The sequence below is a fragment of the Equus przewalskii genome, chromosome 5 (genome assembly GCF_037783145.1).
Source record: "Equus przewalskii isolate Varuska chromosome 5, EquPr2, whole genome shotgun sequence".
Taxonomy (NCBI): domain Eukaryota; kingdom Metazoa; phylum Chordata; class Mammalia; order Perissodactyla; family Equidae; genus Equus; species Equus przewalskii.
The window spans coordinates 79,484,595-79,501,794 of NC_091835.1; the positions used below are offsets into that span (position 1 = coordinate 79,484,595).

The 17,200-nt window shown below is 40.2% G+C and overlaps 1 protein-coding gene and 1 pseudogene across 3 annotated transcripts in view; both read right to left on the bottom strand.

The window, feature by feature from the left end:
- TAFA2 (TAFA chemokine like family member 2) overlaps positions 1–17,200 on the bottom strand; it is a 417,594-nt gene that overhangs the window by 327,872 nt on the left and 72,522 nt on the right. Inside the window, exon 1 of one of the 3 annotated variants that reach the window (XM_070621918.1) lies at positions 5,993–6,014. The exons of the other annotated variants lie outside the window; for them this stretch is intronic. Within the exon in view, the coding sequence (XP_070478019.1) occupies positions 5,993–5,997 (5 nt within the window). The 5' untranslated portion in view covers positions 5,998–6,014. Of the gene's footprint in view, positions 1–5,992; positions 6,015–17,200 lie in introns of those variants that run through there. 3 annotated transcript variants of the gene reach the window in all.
- Positions 11,215–12,984, bottom strand: LOC139083445 (tigger transposable element-derived protein 1-like; annotated as a pseudogene).

Sequence of the window (17,200 nt, forward strand, 5' to 3'; positions counted from 1 at the left end):
AGTGAGTGACTGAGGTTAACCTACCTGTGCCTAGCAAGACTTCCCATCATCCCCATGGACACATGACTGAGGCCTGGCCATTGAGAGTCTTCTCTGGCACTCACAAACGAACGTGAAGAGAAAGAAGCTGTTTTTCCACTGGAGTTGCTAAGCTTGGGCTGCAATGGCTCTTCCCTGCCATATGGAAAAATCCTTCCAAAATAGAACAAATATGTAAAGAAACAGAAACAAGGGTAAAAAAATAAGCAGAGATAGATTTTCGCCATCATTGAGTCCCTGGTTCTACTCATTAAGGCCCTAGTTCTTGCATCTCTTGCTCCAATTCTGGGATCTACCCCACTATATTCTTCCAAGCTATTTGAGCTGATCAATTCTTTTTAAGGTAGTTTGAGCTGGAGTTCTGGCACTTACAACAGATTTAGTTCTGGCTTATAAAATAACCCCCAAAAGCTTAAGAATCATCTCTTCAGTGTAATGATCTGATATCAGAATCCATTAGAGACTTAATGATATTAAAATTGATATTGAACCAAAATACAAATTCACATTTGACCGGTTAACATTGAGAGAGATTACCATGACTTAGAGACCTATACACATTTTACTGGATTTAATTCTAGTGGCAGAAATTAAAGCCTAATTAGACACCTGTGGGAAGCTCATTAAATTATATTTATACATTAAATGTTTGCTTAATACCTCTAATAAACCATAAGATCACTTGAGGTTACAAAGCAGATGGCGTATTTTAGATAAATTCAAAGGAATTAGGCAGCTCACATAAAATTCTTTAATCCAGTACGTGGCATAAAAGACTCTAAAAATTCCATGATAGAAAAGGATCTGTGGGTCTTTTCAATTTGATCCTAGTGGTAATGATGATATAAGGAGCAAAAACTGGTAAATCACAAAATATAGAAACACTCTGCCTAATCAATAGTGTAAGTCTCTAGAACATCCTCCAAATCAATAAGATATATAATGATGACAAGAAGCACCTAAGAGTAAATGAAAAAAAACGTGAATTGTAACAGAGCCCAGAACCATTATCTCAACTATATTAAAAGTGCATTTAACACAAGAATGTGATCAGTCTTCTTAACTTCGGTAGCACTGGCAATAAATAAAATTTATCTTTCCTTCTTCATATTAGAGAGCCATAACATTCCAGAAACCTCACAAAACTACAAAACAATTAGTTCTGAGACTCTTAGACCACCCCAGCTCTTTACTACAGGCTCACACCTGTAGGCTTTTAGCAGTATCTGGAGCATTCAAAGTTTATAACTACTGAGTTCAATGACCAGATATTGTCTGAGATGTGCATTACCAATTTAATTTTCAATGACAGAAACAACAAGGTACTGAAACCTCATTGAGAATGAGGTGTTTTAGATTAACAAATTTCACAAAACAGCTAAGGAGTCAAGTAATATATTGAGAGGCAACAAGGTGCCAGGCCCTTGCCGGCTGCACTTTACACAGATGATGTCATCCCAGCCTCACAGCAGCCCTGCAGGGTGGGAAGCTTCACCCCTGCTTTATAGATAAGAAAGGTAAGAAAAACAAAGCTCACAGCAAAAGTCACCTGCCCCCAAGACTTCAGCGTAAGAGGTGACTCCAGAAAGTAAATCCACTCTAGTGCCAAGCCCCACATTTTCATCTTACCATGCTGCCTCCTCTTAGCTACAATTTTTTTTTTATTTAAATCATGTTTAGTCAATAAATGGTCATAAAATGAGAGGGAATTTTAGAATTCCTTTTAAACTAGAAAATATTGAACATAATTTCTTAGTGGCTCAGAAATAATCATCAGTATGGAGGGTTTTTTTTCATTTTCCTTTTTCACCCCTCCACATCAAGCTTTTGATCATTCCACTTGCTGTCGCTGTGTATTCTCTGTGTCACACACGCTGCCTCTTCATAACAGTAGCTTTCCACACACACACACTTTCAAGTTTGCTCCTCCAATCTGTTTTGGATGAGGAAATAAGATGACCACGCTGTTTAAGAACTATAAGTTTATTAAGAGTCATTAAAACTCTAGAAGAACCCAGAAAGTCAATTCCGTGTCTTCATAATAAAGTCTTTGAAACCACCATCTCAGAGGCCTCCACAGTTTATTTCCTTACTTCTAGTAAAAGTTATATCCTAAAAGATTGATGTTTCAGAAAGCAGGATTGGAGATGGAAAATCACCTCCAAATACATGAACTGTGGCTGCAATTATACATTTATACAGCCTGGTCCGGGATTGCTACAAACAAGATGACTTCTAAACACAGACTCTAGCAACGATTCATGGAATAGATTGTATTTTCGATCCTTTACTCACCCATTAGCAGCACTTTAAAATACTATTTGTTCTAGCCCATATCATACTCTTATCCTATCCAGCCTTCTTAAACAAACAGCGTGCCCCTCCCTATAACAATGAGTGCCACCATTTGTCGTGCACATCCGGAATGCCAACCCCATGCTAAGCATTCTTTGTGCAGGGACTCACTAATTCTCATAACCAAGCAGGGCTTCTGGCAGTGGCTGCACACATTATGCCCTTCAAACTCCGGGGTGCCCGTCACAGAGACTACAATACGGATGACGCTCCTTGGGGATGGGCAATGCCCAACTCATGCAGTGACCTAAAGGTAAGTACTATTTTGATCCCCATATCACAGAAACTGAGCAAAATGAGGCTTAGAAAGTTATGTAAATGGTATAGCTACATCAGAAAAAGAGGTCTTAATCACTATGATGAGCTGCACCCTGTAGTTTCCTATAGAATACTGTTTAATTGGGAAACTTTAAGACTGACCTTTTACGGGCTGAATATTTATGTCTCCCCAAAATTCATATGTTGAAATCCTAACCCCCAACATGATGGTATTAGGAGGTGGGGCCTTTAAGAAGTAATTAGGACACAAAGGTGGAGCCCTCATGAATGGGATTAGTGCCCTTTTAAGAAAAAACACAGTACCTGCCCTCTCTCTGTTGTCTGCCATGTGAGGATATCTCACCAGAAGACTGAACCAGAAGAAAAATCTTTACCAAGAATTGGACCATGCTGGCAACCTGATCCTAGATTTCCAGGCTCCAGAACTGTGAGATGTAAGCGTCTGTTGTTGAAGCCAGGAGGTCTACGGCATTTTGTTATGGCAGCCCAGATGGACTAGACAACACCCATACACTCAGACAGTCAGATAAATATGCACAAACACTCACAACACAGAAATGGCCTGGCTTAGTAGCAGATTATCCAACAACAACAGGGAATCAGAGTCTGTTTTTCAGGAGTGCTCCAGAATAAACCAAGACCCAGGAAAGTCCTGAGGACTCTAAGAGACTCTCAAACATAAGAGTAGCTGGAGGGGCCAGCACTTCACAGACTAGGTTCCTTGACCAATAACCCCTGATCACCTAGGTCCCCAAGAGCCAATACATACTTGACTAGTGGACTTGACCCTCAGAGTGCCACGGCTGACACCAAATTCTTAGAGTATCTCCTAAATAAGTCTAAAAGTGCAAAGAACTGACACATCTCTGACCCATAATGCTTATCATGAATTTGCACCTACATTGAAGGTATTTTGCATTTACCTGGAGATGTACACTTATCATACAATACTTGGTTATCGAGTTTCCTTAGATGGAGAGTTAGTTCTTCCATAAGCCCAGACATGGCTCTTATCCTGAAAGACAAAGCACTGTAGAGGACAAGCAGGTCCCCAAAGAGATCTGCAGCTAATGGACTGCAGGACCCCAGGTGCAGCACCTACAGGACAATCCACAGAGGACATGGACCATCACCACCCTACGCAGAAAGTGGTACTTCAACACAGTGAGGATGGACCATCTCTGGAGTCTGTTTGCGTGCCCATTCATCATTCTCATTTTTCATTAAATATTTATTGAGTACCTACTCTAGGTCTAATACTAAGTTTCTCATTAGACAATGGTATACTGAAATGAATAAGGAACAGTCCCTGTTCACAAGGAACTCACAGTCAGGAAGGAGGAAAATATAAAAATAAATTCTAAAACACATAGCAATGCTAACAAAATATGGACAAAGCGCTGAGAGAGCACTCAGCTCTGCCTGTAGGTAATACAGGAGGCTGGGAAAAGATCATAGGAAAAAAAGCAACATTACAAATGGGTAGTGAAGGACAAGTAGAAGTTTGCCTGGTTAAGAAGCTGAGGTAGGGCTGGTGGGCACAAACTTCTTCTTGCTGTATAATTAACTGTAAATGTGTAAGAGGAACATTTTCTTCCTACTGTCATCATACTGTGCTTTGTCCTCCCTTGATTACATTTTCATTGAGTTTAAAGGAGGTAATCAGGGGGCTGGCCCCGTGGCCGAGTGGTTAAGTTCACATGCTCCGCTGCAGGCGGCCCAGTGTTTCGTTGGTTCAAATCCTGGGCACGGACATGGCACTGCTCATCAAACCACGCTGAGGCAGCATCCCACATGCCACAACTAGAAGGACCCAGAATGATGAATACACAAATATGTACCGGGAGGCTTTGGGGAGAAAAAGGAAAAAAATAAAATCTTTAAAATAAATAAATAAATAAATAAATAAAGGAGGTAATCAGGGGAGATTCACTAGGTTGCTGTTTGGATTAAAATGGAATGAGCTGGATTCAGGTAGAAACTACTACTACATTAAAAATATTTTCCTAGGGGGCCAGCCAGGTGGCATAGTGGTTGGGTTTGCTCACTCCACTTCAGCAGCCTGAGGTTCACAGGTTTGGATCCTGAGTGCTGACCTATGGACTGCTCATCAAGCCATGCTGTGGTGGAGTCCCACATACAAAACAGACGAAGATTAGCATAGAGTTTAGCTCAGGGACAGTCTTCCACAAATAGAGGAAGATTGGTAACAGATGTTAGCCCAGGGACAATCTTTCTCATCAAAAAAAAAAAAAAAAAAAAATCAGCCAAAGTATCTTGACTTTTCAACAATTCATGTTGCAAAAACATGAGACGCTTTTCACCAAAAAGTATAACTTAAAGGTCACAATTAAACATCATCATTTATTAAAATTAAGTTAATACTCCCTGAAAATTAGATTACTCTCCCCAGTGTGTACTTAAATTGGCAGCTGGTGACTGATACAACCTGTCCCATATTGTTACGCCACAGCAACATGGAAGCCATCACACAGAGGTACAACTATTGCTGAGATGCTGGTCCCTGAGATCTTGTCCAGTAAACACCAAGAGACAAGCTACTACTAAACTACAGCGTCAGAACAGTTCTAAATTAGCATGTCTTTACGAAACTCCAGAGCTACCTGCAAAACCTAAACTATTCCTTTATTATAGAACACTAATGTACCCTGGACCCAACTGCCTCATCAGCTTAAAGCGAGATAAAGATTATCAAATATATTGTGGTAGAAATAAGCTAAGCTAGCAACTCACGATATTTAGGTAAACCTGTAGCTATCATGTTTGATCTTCATACATTTCATTACAGAAGGCTCTGGGGCTGTCCCTTCCTGAGTATAGTGGCTCCATCATCTTTTCATCTGTCTTATCAACAGTCTACTCCAGTCCATCCAACGAGGAGAGAAACTACCCAATTCCTACATCGCCCATTTGTATTCTGGACAGTACGAGAGCCTTGATTTCTCTTTCCACAGCACATGTTTATGCGTTTGCAACCTCTAGCCCTGTCGACAAGAGATGCATAAATTCAATTATATGATTTCCACTCATCTGATCAGAGCTCATACTCGGAATGGTTGAAGAAAGGTATCTCTCAGCACCACCATCTCACACTCATTACAGCTGGAATCAGAAGCATCAACCCAGAGGAAGCATTGACCAAAATGTTTGCCATTCATTCAGAAATGCTGCTTGTCCAGCACAGCTGGCATTCACTTTACTAAAAGAAACACCTTCTCGGAATCTGTAAGATCTGCTGTCTGTCTCGCTGGACACTTCCATTTCTGATCTCATCCTAACGTCAAAGTCACACACTTACCCCATCAGAACCTAGCAGCAATGGTCCGTTATTGTCCAGTCCAATACATGGAGGATATCTTCAAATTAAGACAGAAACTAGAAGTGTGCAGGATGGCTCTTTACAGACTACATGTTTCCTTGTAAACTCCTGGGAGCTGGTGGGACAGGATGGTATGCGCTGATGGGAAATGATACAAACGACAAATGAGCAATGTCTAATTATTCCATGGCTGCTCAGACTCGGAGACAAAAGCAAGACAACTGAGAGTTAGGGATGGAACTCCATCCCCCTCAAACCCTATTGAGCCTGTGTACCGCAGTACATATTAATGCAACTTCAGGCCCTATTTTTAGACCTCTGCAATCCACGGGCATAAATCATTCCTGCGCTGCAAGGCACCTTGGAGTTAGCAATGCCAACTTTAACATTTTGCAGGCTCTTACAAACAATATAATTGAAAGCAAGTGATATTTAAAATGAATAGTGATAACTTTGATAGAATAAAATTAGCCTAAAAATAGATTGTTTGAGAGAATTTATTAAGTAATAATTAAAAGAAAAAGTGACAAACATGCCACTTAGCTAATTCTATCTTCACAATAGCTTTCACAGTTGAATTCAGAACGCTGTTCTTCTGTGAAAAATGCTAATGAAACAGCGTTGTTTTCTTTTTGCATAATACTGATTAATCCTCAGTGATTTTAGCCAAGAGGGTTCTCTCCGAATTGAACATCTGATTAAAGAAGAAAGACACAGCCCAACTAAAGGCACAAGTTGGTCAAAGTGTTACTTTTTATAATAGTCTGTGGACATTGAGGGGGAAATAATTAAAAAGAACATTTTCTCCCAACTCAAATCCTCTCCCCAAAGGTAGGAGAGAAAAAATCACTTTTGTTTTTGAAGAAATACTAAAGCCGAATGTAATGTGCATCACAGGCCATCCACTAAGAGATCTCAGAGATGGAAGGAAATCTCATCCTTTCATAGAGCCAAGCAGACACAAATCATTACATACATATTTTCAAGGTAAACAATAACTCTGCTCAAGTAAGAGGTCATGACAGCACCATTTGTCACATAGTTCATCCTAAATTTACCTGGTACTTGGGCTGACCATTTGTGTTAGGTAATTGGCTTTATCCAGAGGAGAAACAAACTTCTCATATCTATGACAGGAGGTAGTTTTGCAACTTAGTGCAAGGCTCCCACCAAGGTTAGGCCCCTCCCCTCCCACAAGCCCTGGGAGATGGGGATGGGGTTGGGGGGCCTGCGGTGCGATATCTTCCTTGATGTTTCCATTTCAAAGAGATAACTCCCAGGTCCTGAGGAAGATATTCCCACGTGATAAAGCTGAGGAAAGGCCGATCCAGTTTTCAGAAGGATTTATATACATTTCAAAGAGAGGAGAAAGTACCTACAATTACAAGTTTGCTAAAGTAAATGTTCTAAGAAAAGGAAGGGAGGAAAAGTCTCTTCCCTTATTTTCAACAGGGAGAATTAAGCCTCTGAATTTGTGTTTGTCCTTATCCCACACAGGTTCACTGTGATCACCATAATGCAAACTCCTTCACAGAAGATATGTAACCACTGCAACTCCCCAGAAGAGAAAATCAAAAACCAAAAGAGCAAAACAAAAATGGTTTCTAAACCATTAAATCAACACAAATTAATATGTCATGCCAAACCACACGCATTATGGACTGCAATGATTACTGATAATTACTTCACCAAGGGAAAAGTCAATTCTTAATAACCCTTTGTTTCCCTGCCCATTTCTGACAGGGATGATGACTTCATTCTCAATTTGTTCAGAAGTAAATTTATCATGATAAACAAAGGGAAACATTTTTGTTCCCCTGGATGAGATTATCTATACAATCATTTGCCATTAAAAATGTATTATACTGAGTACAAAAGGCAGTTTTCCATTCATCTAAATAATGCATGTTACCCTACAAAAGACAAAGAGTATAGCAGAGCCAAGTTAAATGAGTCAACTTACCAAAATTCCCAAGCAGTCCCATAGTTAGAACATATATTGGGCTGATGATGCATCCTAGATGCGTAGTTCAAACTCTTTAATAAACTTTCTACCTGTGTATGGTTATTTTCCACTAAGTGCTCTTATAAAGCAGCATCTAATGTTAGCATTAAGAAGGATGTGTAACACCAATCAATAGCCAAATAAAACAAAACCACCAGAAGTCAGAAGGGGATAATGCAGAGAGTAATGCTTTCTGATGAGACCTTTAGAGGGCAACATCAAAAGGAATCATCCAGAGGCTGTTGCCATTAGTAGATCCCGTGCAACATTGACGAAGTTGCTAGCACAGCTCCTATTTAATGAAAAATAGGCACAATCTTACTTCTTGCTGCATGTGCTTCAGTTCTTCTAGGAAAATGCTTCAATACAAAGAAATATCATAAAGAAAAGAATAAAGGTTTAATGAAAACACTAAGTCGAGTCCTAAATTCAGACATCATCCAAAGAGTTTTCTGGCGTTTGGTGTTTGGGAAGGTGGAGGAAGAGGCAAAAGGCAAGGGATGCTTCAATGCTGTCAGATCTAAAATCTGCCTCAGATCTGACGTGTTTGCGAAATTAAATGAAAGCACAGGAGAATCAGCAAAGATGACACTCTGGCCTGCTTGCTGAGTGTCTGGAGAGAAACAGTGAACTTTTCTTTAGTATATTCGCCTTTAATTTACATGAAAAGAGAAGCTATTTCTCCAACACTCACCCTGAACTTCCCACTGTGCAGACAGCTGCCTCATTTGCCTTTCAGCAAATTAAAAGTTAAAATAGCTTCACCGTCAGGAGTAGCAGCAGCAATGGAGAGACTTGTAAAAGAGCTTCATTTTACTGCAGTAGAGCATTCGACTTCCAAAGGATCCCAGCTGCCGTTTGACTCCAACAAAGAATCTCTCAAGAAATGCTCCCCTTCCTTTACTCACTCACCACCACACTCTCTGCCGCTCCCTCACTGGCCAAGGTCAAGACCAAATCCCTAACAGCAAAGATTCTGCTTTCTTAATGCTCCCCATGCGTTGATTTTTCTTTCAGAGTCTTATACTGTTAAGACTTATCCTCTATCCATCACTGGTGATAAAAGTAACTAATAAAAAGTTGAAAGCAAAACAAAAATTTAGGTCACTCTCCACTTTGGGCAAAAGTGTAAAATATCTCCAGTATTTTCTGAAAAATATTAAGAATAGGGACCAATCAGAGTGAATAAAGCTACTAGAAAAAAGCTGGACATCATTTGTTCAAAATGGCAAAAGGCAAAAAAGAAAGAATTACCAAAGGGAGCATCAAATAAGTGTTCCCAGAGTCCTAAGTTTGGCTGGCACTTTACTTTTCCAAATAAACCAAATTCGGATTCAAAAATGAAAATAAAGTAGCAAATGCTGAAGAATTTTTAAAGCTATATTTTCTTAATTTTAGTCTAGGGACCTCAATGTTTTCAGGACTCTGGCTTAACGAACTAACGTCATTTTCCTACGTAAGGTTGGCATTCAGAGAGGAGACTGGAACAGGAGGCCTGGAAGGCGAGTGTTTTCATTAGGACGACCGGACTTCGTAACTCTTCTGCATTGGGATTTTCCTGAGAACAAACTCATAACAACCACCTCCTCTCTCCTCACTTAGCATGGAAAAGCTCACCAGTTCATTTGTTAAAATCTCATGGAGGACTGAACAAAAAACACTACTAAATAGAACGGAAATTACTGCAGTATTTATTACATTAATGTTATCATTAGTACCTGCCAGAGGCCAATAAAATTATCTTTTCTTTTTCCTATTTTGCTCAAGAAATCATAAAGAGTATTGCCTAAAGAATTCACTCTTTCATTCACTGTCTTTTCATGGCTTGTTTTTTGCCATATTTTGAAAAGCTATACAAAAGCTTTTAGCATGTTTCAATGCTTTCTAATGTGTAACAAAAATTAAATTGTTTAGGAAACGCAAAAATCATAGCGCTCAACAATTAAAGATATTTTGTTAAACCAACAAAGAAAATTTTGTATCATGAGTCAGGCTGCTAAAAACCTCCAATTAGTAAAACTTTTAATAATAACATAAATTATTACCATGGCCAGGAACATTAAATGTGTGATCAGATTTAATGTCCACAGCAATGCTATGCAGTGGCGCTTGTCTTCCTATTTTACAGAAAGGCAACATGGATTGCTCAGATTCTAAATAGCAGAGCCAGCCTTTGAACCAATGTCTACCCAAACCCAAAGTCCAGGATTTTAACCACAACTTAACGTTACCAGGCATATTTATATCAATTGTCACTATTTGAATTGCACAGGTTGTTTTTCTTGGTATGATTCATAACTCTAAGACTCTCTGAAGAGTCCTCCAAAAACTTCATTTTCATTTGTGATTTTGGTCCCAGTTCTTAAAAGGGACATCATTCTAATTCAAGGACATCATTTAATTGAACAGGAGCTGATCGAATTATGGATTAGTCGAAATGCAGTGTGATTTTGGTCATTAAGACCAAGGCTGATTTCTGAAACTAACACAACACTTTTCTTTTTAAATATTTTCTTGAAATACTGACCTCCTTTGAGTCACTCCTCTCCTATAATTTGGCTATTTTCCATTTTTATTTTATTCTCAAATAAAAGAGAAGAGAAACTAATAAATTCATCCTGATCAGAACATCATCAAATTGAAGGCTACCCAGTTATCTTCCCATTTGCACCCAGACTGTGTATGCCCCCCTCCTCAGGCCCCTGTTTTCCAGTTTATATACCAGATCATCCTCACGCTGCTGCAGAAGGCCAGTATTTCACACTGTACTGGGTTTTTTTTTTCAGTTTATGACAGCATATTACAAGAGCTATGGTAAGATTTTTACAGTTCATGAGTCTCTAGCCTTGGATCAAGCCAGGCTGCTGCTGAATCTTTTTCAGTTCTTGTTAGCAGGGGCTGTTGTAACTAAACCGAATATATGAAATGTACAGTGCCAGATCCAGATAGCAGATCATAAACTCAGGAGGGCAAGAAATACCACTTTTTGCATACCTCAGAGATACTGCAGGTTGGGTTCCAGACCACCACAATAAAGTGAGTCTCACAGTAAAGTGAGTCACATGAACTTTTTGGTTTCCCAGTGCATACAAAAGCTACATTTATACTATACTGTAGTCTATTAAGTGTGCAATAGCATTATGTGTAAAAAAAATGTACATACTTTAATTAAAAAATACTGTATTACTAAAACATGCTAACCATCATCTGAGCCTTCAATGAGTCGTAACCTTTCTGCTGGTGGAGGGTCCTGCCTCAATGTTGATGGCTGCTGACTGATCAGGGTGGTGGTTGCTGAAGCCTGGGGTGGCTGTGGCAATTTCTTAAAATATGACAACAATGACGTTTGTCACATCGATTGACTCTTCTCTTCAGGAACGATTTCTCTGTAGCACATGATGCTGTTTGATGGCATTTTACCCAGTTGAACTTCTTTCAAAATTGGAGTCAATCCTCTCAAACTCTGCAGTTGCTTTATCAACCCAGTTTATGTAATATTCTAAATCCTTTGTTGTCCTTTAAACAATCTTAATAGCGTCTTCACCAGGAGTAGATTTCCCCTCAAGAAACCACTGTCTGTGCTCATCCATAAGGGGCAGCTCCTCCTCTATTACAGTTTGATCGCGAGACTGCAGCAATTCAGTCACATCTTCAGCCTGCACTTCTAATTCCAGTTCTCTTGCTGTTTCCACCACATCTGCAGTTCCTTCCTCACTGAAGTCTTGAACCCCTCAGAGTCATCCATGAGGATTGGAATCAACTTCTTCCAAACTCCTGTTAATGTTGCTATTCTAACCACTTCCTATGAATCATGAATGTTCTTAAAGACATCTAGAATATCTTTCCAGAAGATTTTCAATTTACTTTGCCCAGATCCAACAGGGAAATCACTATCTATGGCAGCTATAGCCTTATGAAATGTATTTCTTAAATAAGAAGACTTAAAAGTCGAAATGACTCCTTGATCCATGGACTGCAGAAGGGATGTTGTGTTAACAGGCATGAAAACAACAGTAATCTCATTGTACATCTCCACCAGAGCTCTCGGGTGACCAGGTGCACTGTGAATGAACAGTCATACTTTCAAAGGAATCTTTTTTTCTGAGCACTAGGTCTCAACAGTAGGCTTAAAATACTTAGTAAACCATGTTGTAAACAGATCTGCTGTCATCTAGGCTTTGTTTTTCCATTTATAGAGCACAGGCAGAGCAGAATTAGCATAATTCTAGAGGGCCCTAGGATTTTTGGAATGGTAAATGAGCATTGGCTTCAACTGAAAGTCACCAGCTGCAATAGCCCCTAATAAGAGAGTCAGCCTGTCCTTTGAAGCCTTGAAGCCGGGCATCGACTTCTCCTTTCTTGCTATGAAAGTCCTAGGTGGCATCTTCTTCATGCATAAGGCTGTTTTGTGTACAATGAAAATCTGTTCTTCACTGTGGCCGCCTTCATTGGTTATCTTAGCTAGATCTTCTGGAGAACTTGCTGAAGCTTCTTCATCAGTGCTTGCTTCTTCACCTTGCACTTTTATGTCATGGAGATGGCTTCTTTCCTTAAATCTCATGAACCTACCTCTGCTGGCTTCAAACTTTTCTTCTGCAGCTTCCTCACCTCTCCCAGCCTTCATAGAATTGAAGAGAATTAGGGCCTGGTTCTGGATTAGGTTTTGGCTTAAGGGAATGTTGTTGCTGGTTTGATCTTCTGTCCAGACCCTAAAACTCTCTCCATATCAGCAGTAAGCCTGTTTCACTTTCTTATCATTTGTGTGTTCACGGGAGTAGCACTGTTAACGTCCTTCAACAACTTTTCCTTTGCATTCACAACTCGGCTAGCTGTTTGGTGTAAGAGGCCTAGCTTTGGGCCTGTCTCAGCTTTTGACATGCCTTCCTCACTAAGCTTAATCACTTCTAACTTTTGATTTAAAATGAGACTTGCAATTCTTCCTTTTACTTGAACACTTAGAGGCCATTATAGGGTTATGAACTGGCCTAATTTCAATATTGTTGGGTCTCAGGGAATAGGGAGGCCCCAAGAGACAGACAGAGACAGGGGAGCAGCCAGTCAGTGGAGCAGTCAGAACACACACAGCATTTATTAAGTTCACCGTCTTATATGAGCATGGTGTGTGGCACCCCAAAACACTACAACAGTAACATCAAAGGTCACTAATCACAGATCACCATAACAAATATAATAATAATGAAAAAGTGTGAAATATTGACAGAATTACCAATCTGTGACACAGAGACACAAAGTGAGCAAGTGCTGTTAGAAAAATGGCACCTATAGACTTGCTCGATGCAGGATTGCCACAAACACTCAATTTGTAGAAAAACATAATAATATCTGCAAAGTGCAATAAAGTGAAGCGTAAGAAAACCAGGTGTGTCTGTATTGATGTTTCCATAACCGTATGATGGAAACGTCATCTCAGTTAATTTAAGGATGCATCCTCTCATCTACCTTCACCTGCCCTCCCCATAGTCCTTGTTTCCCAAGGTTATATCTGGTTTCTGCCCTGTGGAGGGAGCTTAATTGTACCACAACCCAGAGAGTAGGGAGTGAATCTGACCCTCAAAAGCCATTTATCTGCAATGGTATCTACTCAGACATCCAGCTTCCTTTCTTGTCCTTGATCAGCGGCCCAAGGACAGAGTGTTCCTCCGTGCTCATCCACAATAGCCCCACCACTTTCAGATGCCTCAGCTTCAGTATAATCATTTGACTCTGTTGTTCTCTGCAACCTCCTCTCACCTAGCCTCCCAGATAAACTCAAGTCAAGGGAATAACAGAAAACAGCATGGAGGGGGGAAGGATGCAATAGCCAATGTAGGAAAACAACATCAATCACATTTTTAAATAAAATTAGATGTTAGTTCTTTTGTCTGTGTCTGAAAAAAAAATGAAAATAATTGATCAGACTTTCACAAAATTTAGAGGATATTCCAATGGCATTGTTCATAGAAACAGAACAAACAATCCTAAAAGTTGTAAGGAAGTACAAAAGACCTCAAGTAGCCAAAGCAATCAACACAGAAGAACAAAGCTGGAGGCACCACACTTCCTGATTTCAAATATATTGTAAAGCTATAGCAATCAAAAGAGCATGGTATTGGCATAAAAACAGACACATAGATCAATGGATCAGAATACAAAACACAGAAATAAACATATATATATGTGTCAACTTATACATATATATATATATGGTCAACTAATTTATGACAAAGGAGCCAACAATACACAATGGGGAAAGACAGTCTCTTCAAAAAACGGTGCTGGGAAAACTGGATAGCCACATGCAAAAGAATGAAACTGGACCACTATCTTACATCATACACAAAAATTAACTCAAAATGGATTAAAAATTTCAATATAGACTTGAAACCATAAAACTTTTAGAAGAAAATATAGGCAGTAAACTCCTTGACATAGGTCTTGGCAATGATTTTTTTTAATCTAGCATGAAAAGCAAAGGCAACAAGCAAAAATAAACACGTGGAACTACATCAAACTAAAAAGCTTCTGCACAGCAAAGAAAACCATCAAAAAATGAAAAAGCAACCAGTGAATGGGAGAAAATATTTTCAAATTATATAACTGATAAGGGGCTAATATCCAAAATATATAAAGAACTCACACAACTCAAGAGCAAAAAAAACAAATAAGTGGAATAAAAAATGGGTAGAAGATCTGAATAGACATTTTTCCAAAGAAGACATACAAATGGCCAATAGGTATATGAAAAGATGCTCTACATCATTAATCATCAGAAAAATGCAAATCAAAACCACAATAAGATTTTACCCCACATCTGTTAGAATGGCTATTATCAAAAAGATAGAAATAGCAAGTGTTATGAGGATATGGAGAAAATGGAACCCTTGTGCACTGATGGTAGGAATAGAAATTGGTGCAGGAATTCCTCCATACTAGGAAAACAGTATGGAAGTTCCTCAAAAAACTTAAAAATAGAACCACTTTATGATCCAGCAATTTCACTTCTGGGTATTTATCCAAAGAAAATAAAAACAATAACTTTTTTAAAAAATGATGTAAGCAGGGACTTTCTAAAGGGGTTCTGGGAAATTTTTGCTCCCCTGATTTAAAAAAAAAAAAGGAGGGACCAGCCTGGTGGCATAGTGGCTAAGTTCACATGCTTTGGCAGCCTGGGGTTCGCAGGTTCAGATCCCGAGTGCAGGCTTACACACTGCGCATCAAGCCATGCTGTGGCAGTGTCCCACAAACAAAATAGAGGAAGATTGGCAGAGATGTTAGCTCAGTGCCTATCTTCCTCAAGCAAAAAGAAGACTGGCAACAGACATTAACCCAGGGCCAATCTTCCTCATCAAAAAGAGAAAGAAGACACATAAGGAAAAGCTCCTTCCCTCCCTGTTTGGGGCACTGGCATGAGGATATGATCTAAGGGGCCATTTCTCAAACATAAAGTGACAAGCTCAAGGACCAAACGTTGACGTGATGAAGAAGGCAGAGCAGAGAGGAGGAAAGAGCTGGGATTCTTCATGACCTCAGAGATGTGCCACCCCAACTCTGCACGCTCTTAGTGAAATGAAGGAAGTGTTTTGCTGACCTGCTTGGGCCATTTTAATCAAAGACTTGCAGCCACAAGTGAGCCCTACTGACCACATTGGCCAGAGATGGCATTTATACCCAGGCTTCTATGATGCTTAAAACCGTTCTCTTGGTTTGGAGGTGAGGGAGTTGGGGGTGAAGGGCGAAGACAGCCTCAGTGCCCCTTCACTAGAGACACCTTGCCAGCCCTAGACTGCTTGCACTGGACTATTAGATGTGAGAACAACTTCTACCCTGTCTAAACTGCTTGTCTCCGTTTCCATGACATCATCTCTTTCCTGCCTGTAAGTGGCCTGTGTTGTGAAACAAGAACAGTAAGGTGTTAGTCCTTCGAACGTGACACGATAATACTAAAGTTAGTCTAGAAAAAAGATGGGGGAGCCGGCCCCGTGGCCAAGAGGTTGAGCTCACATGCTCTGCTTCAGCGGCCCAGGGTCTCACCAGTTCGGATCCTGGCGACGGACCTAGCACCGCTCATCAGGCCATCTTGAGGTGGTGTCCCACACGGCAGAGTCAGAAGGACCTACAACCAGAATATACAACCATGTACTGGAGGGCTTTGGGGAAAAGAAGGAGGAAAGAAAAAAAGATTGGCAACAGAAGTTAGCTCAGGTGCCAATCTGAAAAAAAAAAATTTGGAGGATATGTTTGGAAGTCTTTGATTTCAAATGTGTGCTGTGTAGTTTACCCAAATTTCCCTTTGAAGGATGGAGGAATACCTCAAAAGAGACAGGCAGCCGTCTTCTAGAGCAGCAAACAGCAAGGGTCAGGAGGCCCACCTGAGCACAATTAGAGGCGACACATCTCAGGCATGAAACAAGACCTTGTGGTCAGAGGAAACACAGTGGTTCTAAATACAAGTCCACAACCAACCGTCACAATGACAGACACTTCTAATGATGGGTGTTCTTTTGGAATTAAGCTGCTCTCGTGTGCTCGACTCCAGACAATATGCTCTAGACTCTGGGGTGAGTAGGACCAGGGATTTCTTTCTTTCTTTAACAGTGGTTAATTCTTCCAAACATTTATCTGTGAAAATGACAGGGATTTGGGAATAATGGCATTTGCAAATTTAATGTCATAAAACTTTTCCTCTAATTTTGAGTCCTTGCCCCTTTCTTTGGTCCATGGTGAGACACAGACTGTAAGCTTTGCTGCTGTACCCCAACACCTAGAGCAGAGTCTGGAAAACAGCAGGCACTCTCTAGGAGAATCAGTCACAGAAAAGGACGTTGTTATGGACTGAATTGTTTTCCCCCAAAATTCATCTGTTGAAATCCCAACCTCCAGTCCCTCAGAAAATAACCATATGGAGATAAGTTTTTTGAAGTGTTGATTAAGTTAAAAAGTGGTCGATGGGGTGGGGTTCTAATCCAGTGTGATTGGTGACCTCATAAGAAGAGGGGCTGGCCCGGTGGCATAGTTAAGTTCACGAGCTTTGCTTCAGGCCCAGGGTTTGCAGGTTCAGATCCCGGGCGGGGAGCTATACATGGCTCATCAATCCATGCTGTGGCAGCATCCCACATACAAAATAGAGGAAGACTGGCACAGATGTTAGCTCAGGGCCAATCTTCCTCACACACAAAAAAAAA